The 19,090-nt window shown below is 40.2% G+C and overlaps 2 protein-coding genes and 1 long non-coding RNA gene across 4 annotated transcripts in view; 1 reads left to right on the top strand and 2 right to left on the bottom strand.

The window, feature by feature from the left end:
* The window catches only part of LOC148408796 (uncharacterized), a 70,663-nt gene extending 60,038 nt beyond the window's left edge, over window positions 1-10,625 (top strand). For both annotated transcript variants that reach the window (XR_015868549.1, XR_015868548.1), the window contains exons 4-5: window positions 9,796-9,858; window positions 9,932-10,625. This is a non-coding gene — a long non-coding RNA (uncharacterized LOC148408796). The remainder of the gene's footprint in view (window positions 1-9,795; window positions 9,859-9,931) is intronic.
* LOC148408797 (APC membrane recruitment protein 1-like) lies at window positions 1,352-8,016 on the bottom strand. The gene is made up of 2 exons (XM_088440532.1): window positions 7,671-8,016; window positions 1,352-6,327 (listed from the first exon to the last, which is right to left on the bottom strand). Exon 2 carries the CDS (start codon window positions 6,221-6,223, stop codon window positions 3,311-3,313), a length of 2,913 nt encoding a protein of 970 aa, XP_088296658.1. The 5' UTR covers window positions 6,224-6,327; window positions 7,671-8,016; the 3' UTR covers window positions 1,352-3,310.
* gab3 (GRB2 associated binding protein 3) lies at window positions 8,656-18,395 on the bottom strand. Its single transcript, XM_088440545.1, has 10 exons — window positions 17,919-18,395; window positions 15,513-15,813; window positions 14,418-14,574; window positions 13,891-14,336; window positions 13,733-13,782; window positions 11,533-11,776; window positions 11,286-11,376; window positions 10,961-11,051; window positions 9,921-10,040; window positions 8,656-9,834 (listed from the first exon to the last, which is right to left on the bottom strand). Exons 1-10 carry the CDS (start codon window positions 18,072-18,074, stop codon window positions 9,718-9,720), a joined length of 1,773 nt encoding a protein of 590 aa, XP_088296671.1. The 5' UTR covers window positions 18,075-18,395; the 3' UTR covers window positions 8,656-9,717.
* Between the last annotated feature and the right edge of the window lie 695 nt (window positions 18,396-19,090).

Here is a 19,090-nt window from a genome sequence, read left to right as displayed (position 1 = left end):
GGTGTTAGCTTATAGCCGACGAGCGCCTTGCTAGCATTTTCTCGTAACTTGAGATAAAGTTAAATTGCAAATCTTACGAAGTTGCGGCGACAAAACGGGGCTCGCGCGTGCAGCGGAGCGCACGTAAATCGCCGCGATTGTTACCATGCGAGTCTCACCATGTTGCCGTCATCCTCCTCGCTTCGCTCCAGCGACGTTTGGCTGCCATTGGCGCTGCTGTGCTGTCGCAGTTTGCTCAAGGTTGCCACATCACGAGAGGATGCGCGCTGATGACACCCCGGCGCACTCCTTCCACATCCAAACATCGCCCGATTACACTGTACGCGTCTAATAAGTAACACGAATAACTTTTGCAACTTGGATTGTCGCACAAAACGCATTTAGAAGCACGTTTATTGCCGCTACACTTGCAATGCATTCGTGGCCAGCGTCGTGCAATATTACACACTAATCAGACACTAAATTAGATATACTCTAATATCCGTTTAATCCAATTTTTGTAATCCCTTTATTGCGCAGGGCAAAGCAATAAAATGTTTTAGTTGCAGGGGTGAGTGTCGAGCTTCAATTACACAAAAGACAATTACTAAGATCATTAGTGATTATTACTCAGATCTAAACCAAAATTGCACGGATCTAAATCTAAATATTATATTAATATTATACCGCTCTCAGAAATTGTGTTGTCACCAGTTTAGGGGGATGTTCATGCCGACTGCAGGAAAGCCAGAAAAAAAGGTATGGCAGTCAGTAAGTTACTTTTTTATACTAAGCGGAAGAAAAAAAAATGGAATTGCTTAATTCTGAGAGGAAAAAAAAAATATGGAATCAAAAAAAAAATTGCGCCAGCTCTGGCTTTTCTAACAGCTGCCAGTCACAGGGGCACGAATTTAATCTGTGTCAGTCACTCCAACATTCTGTCTGCTTTTACCAGATCACTTTGCAGGTTGGAGCCTTGTTATGGACTTTTTTTTTTTTTTTTTTAAATTCAACCACAGATTTTCAATTGCATTGAGATATGGACAATTTGCATGCTATTGAACTTATTTGTCTTCCTTCCAGGAATGTTTTCATCATTCTTTGCTCGATGGCAAATCGTATAATGTATAATTATTTAATCATCTCTAAACGTTTCATAATTTTTCTCAGGGGTTGTATAATCTAACGCACACTAATTTTTGTAAAAGCTTGGATTTAGGGATAACGATTCGTGTTATGGATTTCATTCTCTAAGGGTGGTTATGTAAAACTTGAATCACTCTTCCAATCAAGAGTGCACTAAAAAAAGATGAGTGGGCCAACAGACTGGAATTCACCTGAACAGGAAAACGAAAATGCAAATACAGGTCAAGTCTTTTTTTTTTACTTTAAGGCAGCGTTCACATTGACGAAACGTTTTTTTTTTCTTTTCAAAATAACAGAAAACCGAAGACATTGACAATTTTTAACACCATTTTCAGTACAGTCCTACAAAATACAAACAGCTGAGAATATAAATACAAAACATTTCATATGATGAAAAACTTAAAGTCATCGGTCCAAAAAAAAATGAATTCACGATATGAACACGGCAGGGATTCCTATTTAAACAGTTTTCTATGCATTGCGTCAGTTTCGAGCAGCATTCAACCCATGTGTTAAACAACCAAGAACTATGACTCTATCTTTACATTTTCAACACGGCAATCAAACACTATCAGGACCTTCTTTACTGCAAACCAAACCGAGTGATTAAATTCTTTTGACGATATCGTCACAAAAAAGAAGGAAAAAAAGCTCCAGACACATTTAAGAAGGCTGTGCTGCAGTACACAAACAAATGTGATCAGACATTTAAGAGGCAACTGGTGTTCTATGCAAAGCAGGCTGATGAGCGCCTTCCGATAAAGCACAGTCACAAAGATGAAACCTGAATAGAAGGAAATATGAGATTGTTTGATTTTAAAAAAAAAAAAAATGCTTGGTGATCCCAGGATGCGAGTATTCATTCTTGCAATGAAACCATTAAAGGAAAATGCTACCAATTTTGTTATTTCCAGCATTAAAAAAAAATACGTTGCCTATTGTTGATAGCCATGATTTCTTTTTTTTTTTTAATATATAATGGCACTCCCTTACAGTCGACTGAAAATGATAGCATGTATTCAAGGCTCAGGTAACAACCAATCACAGCTCAACTTGCAAATGTCACATGACACCCAGGAAACAAGTGAGTAACAAATTGGCAAAGGGTGTTTTTAATGGTACAGTATTAACTAATTCAATCCCAAAGATGTATTTATACATCTTTACAAACTCCAGATATTTAATCCAAGGTAATTTACAGTATTTTATTCAAATATTAGGGTAAAGGAAGGTGAAAAAATAGCACTTAGTGACTTATTTATACATGAATTATAATGAAGCTACTTATCACATACAATTTCAAAGACATTTTGACATTTTTTTTGTTTCTAATGAATCCAGATATCCAATCTGAGGTACTTTTATTTATTATTTGTGTTTTTAAGTGTTTGACCCAAAAGAAGTTCTAAAAATTTCTGGAACACAATGAATTATGTACAAAAGTAATTGGTTACTTTATTCCCCAAGTAACTAAATTAATTGATCACTTAAGGTAAAATCAATTACTTTATGTACTTGAGTACTTAATCACGTTTGTATTTAAAATGGTTACTTTCAGTAATCGATTACTTCAGTACTTTATAACCAAATGTAATTTCTTTAGTATTTTGTCATTACTTGAGTACGTAAATAATGAAGTACTAAATAACTTTAGTACTTGACTACTTTAGTAATTACCTAAAGAAATTAATTAATTAATTAATCATTATGTAAAATAAACTTCAGTTCCTTATTGCTAGATGTAACCACTTTAGTACTTCATTACCTATAGTAATCCATTTATTCAGTATTTCATTATTTAAAGTAGTTACTCTAGTGCTTGATTTCTTCAAGCAATCTCTTAAGTGCTTAATTACCTAATCAACTTCTTCTGTACTTCAGTACATAAAGTAATTGATTACTTAAGTAAAGTAATTGATTACTTAAGTACAGAATTCATTTAGCACTAGCCATTTCTAGACATTCCTTTGGACAAGTGCTTGAGATTGAATGTATGGGGTCTTAAAAAAAATATATAGACAAAATGTTAATATTAATGCTGAAAATGGCTAAATAAGTAAAACATCCTTTGAAGAGACTTCCGTTTCAGTTTTTGTGCAGTTTGAATTGTTCAAGTAAGCCACATTTATCACAAAAAGAAATCACACATGGACTAATCAATGGCACGTCATTGTCCAGTCAACAATTATTGGGAACCTTTCAATTTCGAGGCCATTTTGGGAAGTTTGTTTCCGGCAGCAGAATTTGTCCCAGTTCCAACGGGGTCTTCCGTAGGCACGCCTGCCCTTAACGGACTTCCAGAATGACCCACTCTGTCCCTACTTGCCGTCTGTCTGCTTTGACTCAACTGCATATAAGACTGCAAATCAGCAGCAGCTTTGCAAAGCGCGTCGTCACCAGCACTGTACGATGTGTCCATTCCCGAATAAACAAAAGTGCTCTGAGGTAAACAAGAATCGGATTGTAATGGGAGGTGGCGCGGCCTATCGTAAAGCTCCACGTCTTGTGACCTGACCTCACAGGACATTGGCACGTCAGCGCGCAGGTGGGCTTTACTGTCAGGTCGCCCCCCGCCGAATGAATCGGAAAATATTTGACTTTTCTGGACTGTTTGGTTCAAGTCCCCGTCGCTCAAAGGAAGGCTTAGCGCCATTTCCGAGCGACTTTGCCACGGTACGGCCATGGCGCTACCGCCGCCTCGGACCTCTGACGCATTCTTTTTATAATATGCCAAAGGGTCCCTCTCTGGGTCTCTTTCGGTTTGAGGACAGGAAAGGGTAGCAGCTCTGCTCTCTTTGTATGCAATAGGCGTTTGCAACTGAAGACTTTCCGTGTCCAGAGACCTACTCCTCCGGTCTAGGGACAAAGGATTGGCCATGGACTGACTCAGTCTGGTAAGGCCAAGGTGCCGCGGGAGGCTAGCGATGGCCCACGCGTTGCCGATCAGACTCTGCTCGTACAGATCTAACATTTGATAGTCACATTCGGCAAAGGCGTCTTTTTGGAGGTAGCTGTCTTCAAATTCCTGATAGGGTGACGAAATGTCCTCCTCCAGTTCCATGTGAATCTGCTCGTCATATTCCCCCTCGTTATGCATGTCCACGACGTCGAAGGTGACAATGGCGGGTAAGGCCTCCATATTGGGAGTCAGGGCGGAGCTGGACTCCGAAGGGTCCGCGCTTGCGTTACGCAGGTTGCACAGCATCTGAGAGCTTTTCTCATAGTTTACAAGCGCTTGGGAGAAACAAACGGCTTGGCTTTCATCCAAACAAGCGTTCCGATCCGAAGACTGGGAATCGACGTTTCGGAACGACAACGCAACAGATTTGTTTTCCTCTGGACGTGGCTCTTTGGGATCACGTAACGTTTGAAAATCTGGGTCCGACGTATTCGCGAATGACAGGTTGCCGTGCCTCGTTTTACAGTCAACGGCATCGAAGGAAGCTCGCTCAATTCCCGTTTCGGTAAATTCATCCGCCTCTAAATTCTTGCTAAGCGCTGCCTGTGGTTTGGAATCGAAATTACAATTCTTCTCCCAGTCGGTTTCTTGCAGGGTTACCGGATTCCGCGTTAACTTGAAGGAGTTACATGTACTTTGCGCCTCGATAAAATCTTGGCCACTTTGTTTCATATCTGAGAAAGCAGAATCCGTCACATCCGTTTGCTCGCCGGGTTTGGAACCCGGCGGCCTCGCTTTGCCTTCGTTGTGAGGACTGACAAGACTCTCGTCGGTGGCAAACAGTTCGTAGAGGGCGTCCCCGCTGTAGCTGTCCCGGGGTAATCGGTTTGTCTGTCTTAGCCGGTCTGTTCTGTCCTGTCCTTCTTCTGGGCCTGGAGTAGTTGAATCGTAGTAGCCCTCATCACTATTAGGAACGGATTCATGGTGCTCACTCTGAGGCGTCATCACATCAGCTGACGTGTTCATGGCGCTGCCTTGCTGTGCGCTGTTACTGTCCGCTAAGTCCATATTCATGAAATCGCGAAGACACTGTTCGTCTAAATCCTCAGGGGAAGCCATTTCTTCACCACCGCCTTGGTAGGTGAGAAAACAGGAGGCCCGCTTTCCTCCGTTTCTACTTCGTTCTCCGGAAACCGTCGTCTCTGTGATACTGTCATCCTCTTGATCTGCAATGATGTCCCCGCAACCAGTGAGCGAATCGAAGCTCTTAAGTGAGGCGACCTCCCCGTAAATCAGGTTCAGTTGATCCGATGAGCCGGCGGGTGTTTCGGACTTCAGCGCCGAATCGGGCATCATCTCAAGTAAGAGACAGGGCTCGCTATGTCCTCTTCCGCTCTCCTTGTAATCATTGGAGACCGCGGCCATCAAATTAGTTTCATCTATTTCATCAACGGACGACTGACTGTCGCACTCGATGGGGGCGATTTCTTGTTCCAAACTCTTCTCCAAGGTGACTATTTTGGCGTCATTACATTCGGGGGCCAGTGAACTATCACACGTAGCGTTTGCAAAATCAGGCAACTCTGGTTGAGGTTCCAGGCACTGTGTGACTAACTGCTCGGGGTTGTTCTGGACAGGAGGCACCTCTTTATGGCAGTGAGGAGAAGACATTGAAATGATTCCCAATTTATCCGAACCATCATTTCTATGGTTTTTGTGATGTTTAAAACTACAAAAAAAACTTTTCAAACCCCTTTTCTGTCTCGTGAGGGACTGGGATTTCTGTTCAGTGGGGAGACTACATTCATTACCAGGAAGGGTTTCAGCGCAGTCATTCTCGTTGTGGTACTCGAAATCCCCAGTGGAGGTGGATCCAGCTCTCAGGCTGTCATCATGACTTATTTGGCTTATCCCATCATGAGTTTTGCTTTTGTAGAGCCCCTTCTTAGAAGACCACTTGCTCTGCTTTTTGCTCCTCCCGCTGAAAAAGCTAGGTAGGAGACACATGCTTTTGCGGACTCCGAAGAAAGTAAGCGGCGTCCTAAATTTCCGAGATTTTTGAGCTTTCGCAAGAGAAGTAGTTTTATCTGGAAGATGCTCCTCCGTAATGTCAGGGGGACCACATTGAGAGAGGGATCCTGAATTGGTCTCCAAGTCCTCGGTGTCACTTTGGAGCTTGTCAACGTCACGGGAAGCCATTGCTCTTTCACAAAGTCATGACTTTATCTTAGTCTGTCTTTGCAGTGTCCACACTCAGCAGTGAGGTTCCTTGTTGTCGCTTTTTCCTCCATCCAATGGGTGTTCTGCAGTGAAAAATATGTAACAATTACTGTGGTGTTTTCATAGTTAAATTATTCGAGTAACACTGGGCCTTCCATAATTCATTAGCAAGCTTTTATTGTTCTCTTTAACACTGTTGCTCAAACTTTTTAGACTAAGTAGCACAGTCAAGGCCAGCAAACAAGTGCAATACTGTAAATTTTTATCCAACAAAAGAAAGAGGGTTCATCCCTACAACGTATATTTACTATTATTGTGAGCCACTGTAACATTACGTGCTTTGGCCATAAGCACTGCACTCAAATATTCACACAAACATCAATTTTCTGTCCAGCTTCTCCTCGCTAGGGTCACAAATAGCTGGAGCTTACACACACAAAAAAAAAAAATAGTAAAAATGTGTTGCATATAGAAGCTACATTAACATGTACAGTAGGTACATGTAAATGTTTTAAAATCTAATAAATATTAAAAATATTTTGAACATGAAATTTAAATAGAGCTGTACTGGGTAAGTGTTGTTCAAGAAGGATAAATGGAAGAATTTAATGTACTTAGGCAGGGATTTATATGCATGCCGCAAATGGTACTCCCACCCAATTTTTAGAATCACGGTGCTGCAATAGACATTATTACAGACAGTGTCTTCAACGGCCTTACATTGTAAGTTTACTAAGTTAGGGTAATAATTAATCATAATAACAAAACTCTGGTTTGTTGAACTTTTAAATGTTGGCCACTTATCTATTATATTATCTATCTATTATTATCTATCTATTATTATCTATTATATTTGACAAAGAATACACTCTAAAGAAAAGTTGGGTTAAAAATAATTTACGTGTCAAAAAAGGATCGCCCCAAGATTTTGGTCACTTTGAACCCAACTTTTTGGGTTACGTTTTGTTGAGGAAGACAACCTCCCAAATCGCAGATACCAAATTGATTCAACTTTCCAGATCTATGTATACAAACAACCGACTTTTGGGGTTTTCCTATTCCAGGAAGTTGGGTTCAAATTGACCCAAATATTGTGTTGGTCCGTTTTGACCCATAATTCAGTTATTTTTAACAAAACTGCAATATACAATTAATCGTATTGATAGATAGAAAAAAAATAGAACTACAACTATGTTAGTTACAAATTTCCAGTAATTGAGGAAAAAAACATTTAATAACGCAACAGGCTGTTATGAGGTAACTGAAATCACGTTCAACAAAGCGGCATGGCTAGAATATGGAGAAAACTGTTTATAAATAGATTATTCAATGCTCTGCTGACTGAAATCACACGGTGAATTCTAAATAGAGGTTCAGGTAATGTTCATTAGATTTGTAATGCAAGATAACAGGAAAGTAAACTTACCAGCTCAAGTCCAAATCTTCCATCACGTCATATAATCGCAAAGTCAGAACCATCACGAATATGATTTTAATTCTTTGCCTCACTATTTTGCACCGTAGATTAGAAACGGTTTGATTTATTTTGAGCTAACGCAAAAGCCTTTCGCTAGCAGCTGGTGCTTGCTAACAGGCTGAAATCAGACACTTGCATTTAAATTCTAGTTAATAACCGCACAGTTGCTCACGATAGGTGACGACAATCCACTCGATTGGAGAAAATATCGTGCAAACAAGCAGGGGTAAGTCATTCGTGCTGATTTCACTTGAAACGCAAAAATGCCAGTTTTGAAGCTAGACCACAGTCCGCGGAGTCCTTTCGTCGCATGTTAGTGACGCAACATGCGACCATTGTTTATGATCGGCAGTACATTGCAATGGGGCAGTGATTTTCAAATGTATTTTTTTCCTCCCTTTTCCTGAATCACGTGATACAGACAAACTATGCAGCTACAAGTAAAGACTCGTTCAATAAAATTAAAAGTAGTACTGAAGTGAAAATATGTTTTGGATTCTTTTGTCAATATGACAATTCACAGCTGTGCATTTTCAAGAGGTAATGCAGGTGTGTCCAAAGTATGGCTCGGGTCCCCTTTGTGGCCCGCCGTCTATGTTTAACCGGCCCGCGGCATAAACTAAATTACATTTGCTACTAAGAAATGTGTTGCATGTTCTGTAGGCTTTTACGTCACTATGTAAAATGTGCAATCGCTTGATTAACTTTAGAGTGATTGTAAAAACTCAAATAATATTAAAAAAAAAAAAAAAAGGTCTGGTTTTTCTGTATGTGGCCCTTTGGAAAAAGTTTGGACACCCCTGAGTTAATGGCTTGAATTTCCTGATTGTTAGATGTAAACATGTGAATTGGAAGGTGTTTCCAAACTTTTGATCATCATTGTTTACAATAGTGCTTTGATAACTTATTGGAACAGCAAACAAGTCTCTGCACACAACATGTTCTTTCTTTTAATAACTTACAAAGTGCTCACACTGAGAAAAAAAAAAAGAATAATTTACATCGCATTTGTCGAGGTTTTTTTTGTTTTTTTTCCAAAAACAGTAATTCGCTCTTACTGACTCAAGTTTTATGCAATCAAGACAATGTCTTCCAGATAACACGAGGTGCTGACAACATACATAGATGTTTGATTCATTAATTGTAATATCTAAGTAGGAAAGTAATCAGATTGATAGAAAGGAATATTTATGGACACAGTGTTTTGGCGGAACACATTTTTGGCACAGTTGACAGTTTTCAACCCAAATCTTTCTATGTAAAGTTTACATGTTCTCATTTGCGTTTGCATGGGTTTTTAATGAGCCCAAATTGTCCATACAGTAAATTATGTCCAAGAAAAAACCCTTGTGTGATTCAGGTCAATTTATTAAAGCAACACATAAGAGGTTTTCGTTGATGATGGCAGTAGTGTTTACTACATTTCTCATGATAACTTTGTGAACTCCTGATCTCTTTCTTTTTGTTCTAAATGACATTTCTGTCTCCAGTGGCTGTGAAAAGGATAAATAGCAATGAGGAAACGAAACCATTTTTTTGGGTTGTGCGGCTGTTCGTGTCAGTTTGGAAAACGATTAAGCTGATGGCTATTTATTGCCAGCGTGCAAATTTACGATAGCTGGCATTATCATTAGCATTTAGATGTGTCCATCGAAAGCTATTTACTAGTCCACAGGAGAATATTATTATGATTATTTTTGTGTAGTTTTTGTGTAGGATGGTTCCTGCTCAAAGTGAGTATCAGTAAAAGACCACCTCATATCATGACTAGAGGACCAGTTGATTAGTTGTATATTGATTTTTTTAATCGGAAGAGTTCTGGAAATATTTTAGTGTTGCTTCAACAAATAGAGGCCAACATTTACGCTACATTCCAGATGAATGAGAACCGATAAAACAAAATGTGCTTTCTTTTTTTTCCAACGCAAATTCAAGATGCTGAAGCTTTGAATTCAGTGTGAAATCTGTGTGTGATATATTCGTTGTGACTATTCACTTAAGTTTTGGACTGTCGCACGTCTGTCCATTCCATTTTGGTGTTCAGTAGTGCCTGAGTCTTCTTCTCATCCACCAGCACGTAATCCACACGGTGTTCATCAGAAAGAAGAGGCTTCTGTGGAGAAATGCAAAGATTCAGGTGTGATAAATGGCAAAGTTCCTCTTGGATCACTTTACTGCGGTTGTTGTCATCTGTTGTACCTTCTGTACAGGAGAAGGAGAAGCCGAGTTGAAATCCAGTGACAAGTAGTCAAGGTTTGATCTTCTCGCCCAAGGTTGAACAATTCCGTCGACATTGAGAGAGAAGCGTTGTCTTGATTCCTGCAGTAAGGCAATTAGCTGAAGATCTCAAGTTCGCAATGTTCCAGGTTTATGGTATGTTATAAATGTTTAACCCGCTACGGACGTAAAACTTTATCATACTGAATGACAGAATGCGAAATTGATAAGAATCACAGTTATGTCATTTGGTAATCTATATTTTAGTTAAGGAGAAAATGTGTGCACTTGAGTGTGTTTGGAATACTTTGATAGATTATGACGATATTTAGTTTTATACTGTATTAGTAAACTCACTCGATCCCAAAGACATATAGTAAATTTAACATTTCCACGATTCAATCCCAGCTACTTATTTATGTCATTTTAAAATGACAAAATGCATTAAGTACTGAAGTAATCAATTACTTTACACATACATTAGTACCTAAAGCAATGGATTACTTTAGTACTTAATTACCCAAAGTAATTAATCACTTTAGGACCATAAAACCCAAATAATCTCTTCAGTAGTCTTATTACCTAAAGTAATGATTACTTTAGTCTTTAGTACTTAATTACCTACAGTTATTGATTACTTTAGCACTTAATTCATTGCCCAATTCATTTTTTCTTTTTCCCCAGCCATTTGCAGACCCTTCTTTGGCCCAATAAACGTTTGATAAAAAAAATATATAATATAATATAATATAATATATATATATATATATATATATATATATATATATATATATATATATATATAGATGTGTGTGTGTGTGTGTGTGTGTGTGTGTGTGTGTGTGTGCATGCATATAAATACATGGTATTTAAAAAAAAAAGCTCCTTTTCTGCACCTGCATACATGCAACGTTATGTCATTTGTTTATTATCTACAGGTATATCAATCGTTTGGTCTTTTTCTCTTTTTTTCTGCATTTTTTTACATGTTTGAAATAGATGTATTCATTCATTGATATTACCTTCATGGCACAGTTGGCCTCTTCATCTCTTGGATTGTCCTCGTTCTCAAAACTTCCTTCATGCGCTAAGCACTTTCCAGAAAAGCTGAAACTACAGCAAAAAAAGAAATATTATTTTTGGCTGTTTTTATGCAACGAGTTTAAGTGTTAAAATATTACTACGCCGATTTTAAGTTCCCACAAAAAGATCTGTCCTAAAAAAACATATGCTTTCTCTTTCAATTGCAATTCTTCCCAATTTCAATAGCTGTGTTTACATTAAAGAATAAAAACGGGCATGACATGCATGAAGATCCCCCAAGATGCAAGTTCCAATCAGTCTCACCGTGAATCAGTCTTAGTTCTGCTCAATGGATGATGAGCGGGACATTCGGTGATTGTAGAGAGGCCTCTCAAATCAAGAGGCGGGGGTCGAGCTGTGAACCCAGAGAGCACAACGAGATCTTTAATGTTGTCTGAAATGCAAACACGGGTATGACATCTGCATTCACAACCGCCGATTTTTAGCAAAGCGCTCCCGTTGGATGCGGCAACCTAACGCGCACGATTGAAAACAGTCATGTCGCGCTCACCTCTCCTCAAGCAAGGTTTGAGATGACGGTGGATTGGAGGAGGTGCAAGTTCTCCAGGTTGGCACACGAGGGAGCTGAGGGTCTTGGCGGCCTTGGCTTTGCTCTTTGTGTCTGCGATGCTAATGGGACTCATTGGGATGTAACCGTCACCTTCGGCGACATTGAGACACGAAGATGCGGAAACCATGGGGATGTAGGACTCATCTTGCTCACTTTGAACTTGTGTGATGTTTAGATAGGGCTTCTGAAAGACAGATCACAAGGGACTCTTGAGTGTTTAATTTGTTTTTAGGCTTTACAATATCCATCCATCCATCCATCCATCCATTTTCTATAGCCGCTTATCCCCACAGGGGTTTGCAGGCTTGCTGGCGCCTATCTCAGCTGGCTTCGGGCAGTAGGCGGGGGACACCCTGAACTGGTTGCCAGCCAATCTCAGGGCACACAGACAAGAACGACCAATCACGAGCCCAATCAGTCCTAAGGACAATTTAGGATGTCCAATTCACCTGCCATGCATGTTTTTGGGGAGTGGGAGGAAGACGGAGTGCCCGGAGAGAACCCACGCGGGCTCGGGGAGAACATGCAAACTCCACACAAGGCCGGAGCCGGGTGGATTTGAACCGGGACATTTGAACTGTGAGGCGGGCGTGCTATTCACTGCGCACTTTACAATACATATTAAAATAAAAAAATTGAAAAACACTACAGACTATTCTATTCTAGCAGGCGAAAATATGGTCACATCATGAACATAATTCTCTGTCAGCAAAAATTTTTTTTCAAAGCCCAGTTAAATTTTTTGGCCAGTTACAGGTATCACTGCCATCTTGTTTTATTCGGATAGCTACAAGAGCACACACACACACACACACACACACACACACACACACACACACACACACACACACATTATGGGCAGGATAGGGAGAAACAGCAGGAACAAAATGTTCGACATTCTAATGGAATTAATACAGGTATACAGCTACTCTGAGGATTATGAGACGTGGTTATCCGTACTAAAAGTGTAATTCAAATCAAAATGTTTCTGGAATACGAATTAATCAGTGAAATCCCCCCGTTTTTAATCCATCTCAGGGATGGCAAATTTGCCGCTTTCTGTCCACTGATAATGACGTCACAGTTTTTCCAATGTCACATGACCAAATTGAAACGAGGTGACATTTTTATTCCTGTGATTTCATGCCTTTTTGTACTGCAACGTCAAGGATTTTTGGCATTCGCCTAGCTCATTAAAAAAAAAAGCACATTACATTTTCTCTTTATTTTAGACAACTCTCTCTCCATATGTTTTCCCCATTTGCTTCACAGCACGTTTCCTTGAACCTGTTGTGTTCAAAAGTGATCGGTAGTAACGGCGATTGTGAAGCTGTCAGCATCAAATCGCGCAGAGTCATTTATGTTTATTAAACTGCTTTTAAAAAGTCATCTGACTGCTCTCACCAGCAGCTGATACAAAGCCCTCCAGGGCTTCTCAATAGTAGCTAGTAATTTATGCTAGACACTTCTATTTATGATAAAACCACTGCGAAACGCTCGCAACAGGCACATACAATAGAATGTCAGCATAATAAAGTCATTTTTGGGTGCTCTGATTGAACTTCATCTCAAAACGATATTGCGGTGTTCATTGTGAGACTCTCGGGAGCAACGGTTTGTGACGGGTTGACAGCAAATCAGAAATCCAAAAAGTTGCTGGATTCCTATGACATGCTACCAGGAATAACTTAAAAATAAAAATGTTCCAAGGCATTCGTGTTTTTTGGTAAAGTAAGCTTAGTATAAAAGTTCTCAGCGTTTTTTAGCGGCATGCAGAGCATCAACAATTATTGCTGCGTTCGGCTCGACGTGTTTTCTTGATTTTTTTTTTTTTCTCTCGCTTATAATGGGAAAATGCCTTGATCGTATTTTTGGAGCTGAGGTGTTCAAATTAGTTGAGGACTCATTTCAGCCCTAATATCGTGTCACGTTTCTTTCCCCAGTGCAAAACTCGGGTTAATTGGTTGACTGCCATTGGCTTCCGTATGTACTGTGATTGATGATTTGTTGTCCAATGCCCGGTTCTCTTGACATTCTAAAGGGAGATGTCACACTGGGGGTTCTGACGTGTGACACATAACGGGCCCTGAGGTTCTCAATTCAGATTAAGCTTGTGCTGCTCATGGCATGATCGTCTTACCAAATTAAGAGTCTGCCTCCTGTTCCCTGTTGATCTGCTGTCAGCATCTCCTGGAAAAAGATACATTGCCGAACGCTAATTATTTTCCCGTCTTGCCACGGCAGTTTGCATGGTGCTCTATCACCAAGATGACGTTAAATTTTCCTCTCGGTGCATACCGATTGTGAAATGGTCCAGGCTTGATAAAGACGTCCTCCGGGAAAGCAGCGCGACATGTTTTGGGAAATGCCGCGCACTCATTGCCCTGGGCCTGCGAATGTTTTCGTCGGGCAGATGGTTGGGCTTAGGTGGCAGCGGAGGAGGTGTTTGCCTGTCATTTGCGGCCTCAAATGACGCACAGGAGTACGGCTTGTCAAACTGGAAGACACTCATGGCGCAGAGATGGAGTGGAGATGAGGAGGAAGGTGGTGCTAGGGTTGTGCACGGAGCGCTGAGAGGAGGGTTGGTCAGCCTCCCGTGCGCCAAAGGAGATGGACTGAGGCGAAACTGAGAAATGCAGTGAAATGATGTGGAATCGCTGCACGGTGAGGGTACGACGTCTTTGAAAACATCTTCTGGAGACTTATGCTCCAAAGAGGTCTCTGAATTTGAAAAGCTGCTACGTCTGCAGATACAAGATATAAAAAAATCAATGACTGAAAAATATTTACTTTTGTTCCGATGTTGCGTGAGAAATTTTACATGCCTACAAATGGTTCCGCTCCCTGTCCCGCATTGTGAAAGGACAAGATAATCTGGTGGATGACTGGAGTCCTGATGACTTGACAGAGACACCCGGTCAGAGCTGTCACTTGACGGCTGAAGTGATGTTGGAGTGTGAGGAAAGCCTTCTTCTGAACTCCCTGTTGAACAAAAAAAAAAAAAATGTGGCGCTGAGAATGTGTTTTCTGACTTTTTACAAGCACAAAGGTGACAAGAGTGACACCAAAAGGCAAAATGGTGCAACTTTAGCACAAAAAAACATGCAAAGCCGTCTTTTATCAGAATTCAGAAACGAGGGTGTTGTATTATTTATTTATTTATTTATCGGTAATGTACAGTACAATATATGGGTGAGTGCTCCCTTTGTTCTATTTTTTGTTTGAATAATTGCTTCTTGTGGAGTTAAGATGGACTGGCTTGAAATATTCAAGGCCTTCTATTCAATAAGTGAACAAACGCAATTTTTTCACGCTCTCACAAAAGATTTTCAACAAAATTTGATATAGTGTGGTGCAAACAGTCTACAGCATATTTTTCACTTGAGTTGTTGAAGCTGAACTCTAGACAATAATCAAACAGTAGCCGACACCGAACTGAAGAATTATTTTGGCAAGGCAAAGCAGCTTTATTTATATAGCACAATTTGCACACAATGCCGTCAATGACACAACACCTTGCATTTTATAGGGTTGCCAAAAATAGCCTACCCAAACTACCAAAAAAGCATATGTTGAACATTTGTGGATGCCCTCCAGTTAGCCAGCTAGTTATCTATCTATCTATCTATCTATCTATCTATCTATCTATCTATCTATCTATCTATCTATCTATCTATCTATCTATCTATCTATCTATCTATCTATCTATCTATCTATCTATCTATCTATCTATCTATCTATCTATCTATCTATCTATCTATCCATCCATCCATCCATCCATCCATCCATCCATCCATCCATCCATCAATAGACAGTCACTGCATTGTCATGCTGCCCTTTCGCCTTCTTCTCAAATTGACCAATTTCTTTGTGAGTCAAAGTTAGAATGGAAAGAATTAGAACAATTCTATGTACTTTACCCGCTTCCTGGTGGTTTCCAAAGTGGCAAATGTGACTGATGCTGCTGATCCAGCTGTTCATCTCCTCTTCAGTCTTGGCCACCAGGTAGAACATACGAGCAGAGGTCTTCACCACAAAGAGGTGCTTCTCTTGGAAGTCACGTTTTATGCCCAGCTGCCCATTGAGCATTTCCACCTCGCACTCTTTCAGGTCAATAGTGCGGATTGGCTTTTTTGAATTCTTACTTTGGTAGTACTCAAGCACATCGGGATTACCGCTCATTCGACCTCTTCTCAGGACAAACCAGCGTTTTCTCCATGCCTGCAGAAGAAAGGGTAAATTAGTCCTTTGTTCTAATTATAAATTACAATTCTGGATATCATGCATTTAGACAGCATACCAGCACATAAATGCAACCGCATCAGCACTTTTTTTTTAGTCATGACCAGTCATGGGAACTACATCACAGTTTACTTGAAAAGTTTAAAATTAAAGTTGCTCTAAATACGGTCATTAAGCGGAACCTTTTGCTCGAATTCCCCGTATAGAAGAGGAAGTTCACTGTATTCAGCAAAAATGTTTAACACAACAAAAGAAAGAGGTAGCTCCCTAATTGTGAAACAAAAATGAAAATATTTCCATGAGAGCTACTTTAGAGCATTTTGGAATCAATTATTAGATTTTTGCAAATGGTGCTTTCTAGATTTAAAGGAATGGTAACACTGGCTCCGTGAATTTATAAAGTATTTTCACACTTGGTTTTGCAGCTTCATTTTCATCAACTTTTTTTCTTTGTGTGGGTTATCTGCTCCTGCACGTCAGTTGGTACGAGGAAGTGGTAAGTCAAACCACAATTACTACCAAGGTCGCCCAGTTTATGGGAAAGTAAAAACAATGTTTGTGACCTTTTGGGAAATTAGAATATCTAAAAAAAAAAAAAAAAAAACAGTTTCGATCGTCAAAAAAGCATGCTATTATATTAGCAAACATATTCAATTCGACTAAACTTTATTTGTGAAGCACTTTAAAACAGGCATTGCTGCATACAAAGTGCTGCGGTAGAGAGAAAAAATATTTATACAGATAGTAAAGAAGAAGAAAAAAATACAAGTGATAAAGAAGAAGAGGAAAAAAACACAGGCGGTTGAGAGAAAAAATAAGAAAATACATGGCATGAATAAGAAGAAAATTACAGGTGGTAAAGAAGACAAGGAAAAAAATATAGGGGATAAAGAGGGAAAAAAATACAGGAGGTAACGAAGAACAAGGGAGTAGGAACAGATGAAGAAATAACACAGGTGGTGAAGAAGTAGAAGAAAAAAATACAGGCAGTAAAGAAGAAGAAGCATACAGTGGTTAAGAAGAAGAAGAAAAACACAAGCACTTTCATTTGAATGATTGATTTGTCCGATCATTACATATTTTGTATAGGACACTCCAAATTGCCCTGAAGTGCGATTGCAAGTATAAATAGTTGAATGTCTCCGTGTGCACTGCTATTTGCTGGCAAGCTGTCCAGGGTGTGCCCCGCCTACTGCCTGAAGATTGATTGGGATAGGCACCAGCAAGCCGGCCACCCTAGTGAGGATAAGCGCCTATAGAAAAGGGTTTGATGGATACCTCACAGAAAGTGAACTAGAGCCTGATAGGAACAAAGTTTCCTTCACCCGGTTTACAGTATGTCACCTGACTCCATTCCACCGTATAACTTTGACTAAGATAACATATTTTCATACTGGGAATGGTATTTGAATAGTAAAACAGGCCGCACTCATCGACATTCATGGAGTATGTCATGTGAACAAGCAGAACTGCTCTGGTGTCCTTCAATAAGTTTTTTTTTTTTTTTCCTCTCGCCTTCACCCGAAACAAACCTCCACCCGCACTTGTTTTGACGAATTTCCCTCCTCCTCCTCCTCACAGAGGAAGTGCAAGCAGCCCATCATAAAGCGGGACTATTTCTGCTTGCTGCTCATGACTGATGTCTGGCAGGGCTGACGTGACTTCCCATGTTTCACAATACATGTGCCTCCTTGCAGCAAAAAAACATGCGGTGAGTGGCTAAATCCAAGATCACATGACCCCCCCGATAACTGCACGACTGCAGGCATGTGCTGTTTACAATTTTGTTTGTTACACAAGTTGTTTTCCATCATTTGCTTTGATTTATTACTCCTTTCATATTTACATGTGGTAATAATGACAATGGCAAGAATGAGGAGAGAAGAATAGAGCAGAGGCTGAAAGGCAAGCTATGAGAATACATGGATATGTTTCAAATCCTCATAAATATAGATAACTGTATAGAGTGCACAGACACACGTGCTGTAGCACAAGGCTCAATAGCACAGGGTGGCACTTTTAACTATCGGGCTGCTGCAGTGGCACAAGACAAAAACATGTGTCCAGTGTGTGCTTCTACTCACGAATCTCTTGAGTTTCTTCTCCGGCGGAGATTTAATGAGCCAACCAGTGCAGACCACATCACCAGCACTCATCTTGACTGCAGAGCGTGTCGTCCTCTCCGCCGCCGCTGCTGCTGCTGCTGCTGCTGTTGTTGCTGCGAAACTGAGAGCAAGCATATCCTGTGTTCTGGTATTCAGCCCGGCCACTCCAAAAGGAGGAAGTCAGAAAAATTGATTACACTGACAAGAGAGAAGGGGGGCGAGAGAATCATCTGTTTGTGTTACCAAGAAGGTATGAAGATTTTCAAGTAAAAATGGAATACTGTGGCAATTAAGGAGGAAATTAAGTTTGACTGATCAAATGCAGACTTATATGCGTTGTCACTCTTGTTCTGCATAGCTCAACTTTTGTTGAAGATTAAAAATCAATAAATTATATTAAAGAACTCCATCAAACTCAAGAAATGGAAAATAAACAGGTGGATAAGTGGTTAAGGGACTTGGGTTGAATTCCTGCTGGCTTTGGCCTTCCTGTGTGGAGTTTGCATGTTCTCCCCGAGCCCGTCTGGGTTCTCTCTGCTGCTCTGGCTTCTTCCCACACTACAAAAACATGCATGGCAGGTGATGCTCTAAATTGACACTCTAAATTGTCATTAGGCGTGATTGGGTGTGTAAATGGTTGTTTATCCCGGTGTGCCCTGCAATTGGGTGGCAACCAGTTCAGGGTGTCCCCCGTACTGCCCAAAGTCAGCTGGGATAGGCACCAGCAACACCCCCCCCCCCCCCCCCCCCCCCATATTAGGGCCATTTCGTGCTTGTTTTTGTCCGTTATGTTTAGAGAAAAAAAATGTGCCAAAAATTCAAAATCGAAATCTTGTTTTTTTGTTTTTTTGCGGGCGAATTTTTGAACTCCGTATGTCCAGGAATCTCAATTCTAGGAAGAAAAAAACGCAAAACAAACTTTCGCACTGAAATATTAATTGTTGTTCCGTATTTCAAAACAGTGATAGAAAATAGAGCAAAAAAGAACAAGCCAATAGGGACATTTTCACTTTTTGTTGTATATGCTTTTTTTGTTCATTGTACATAGAGGAACAATGCGTCGAAAACCCAAGGTCGAAACCTCGTTTCATTTCTTTCTTTAAGAATTTTCGAACTCACAAATCTATCGAACTCACAAATCTAATGAACAC

Source organism: Hippichthys cyanospilos, chromosome 18 (genome assembly GCF_059441005.1).
Source record: "Hippichthys cyanospilos isolate Australia breed blue-spotted pipefish chromosome 18, RoL_Hcya_1.0, whole genome shotgun sequence".
Lineage (NCBI taxonomy): Eukaryota > Metazoa > Chordata > Actinopteri > Syngnathiformes > Syngnathidae > Hippichthys > Hippichthys cyanospilos.
This window is presented reverse-complemented; position numbering and strand designations above follow the sequence as displayed.

Coding starts and splice junctions, on each gene's coding strand:
- LOC148408797 (XM_088440532.1), bottom strand. CDS start 6,223: ATGGCTTCCCGTGACGTTGACAAGCTCCAAAGTGACACCGAGGACTTG.
- gab3 (XM_088440545.1), bottom strand. CDS start 18,074: ATGCTTGCTCTCAGTTTCGCAGCAACAACAGCAGCAGCAGCAGCAGCA. Junction 14,337..14,417: donor GGGAGCGGAACCATTTGTAG/GCATGTAAAATT, acceptor TTGTATCTGCAG/ACGTAGCAGCTTTTCAAATT. Junction 11,052..11,285: donor AGAACTAAGACTGATTCACG/GTGAGACTGATT, acceptor TTTTTGCTGTAG/TTTCAGCTTTTCTGGAAAGT.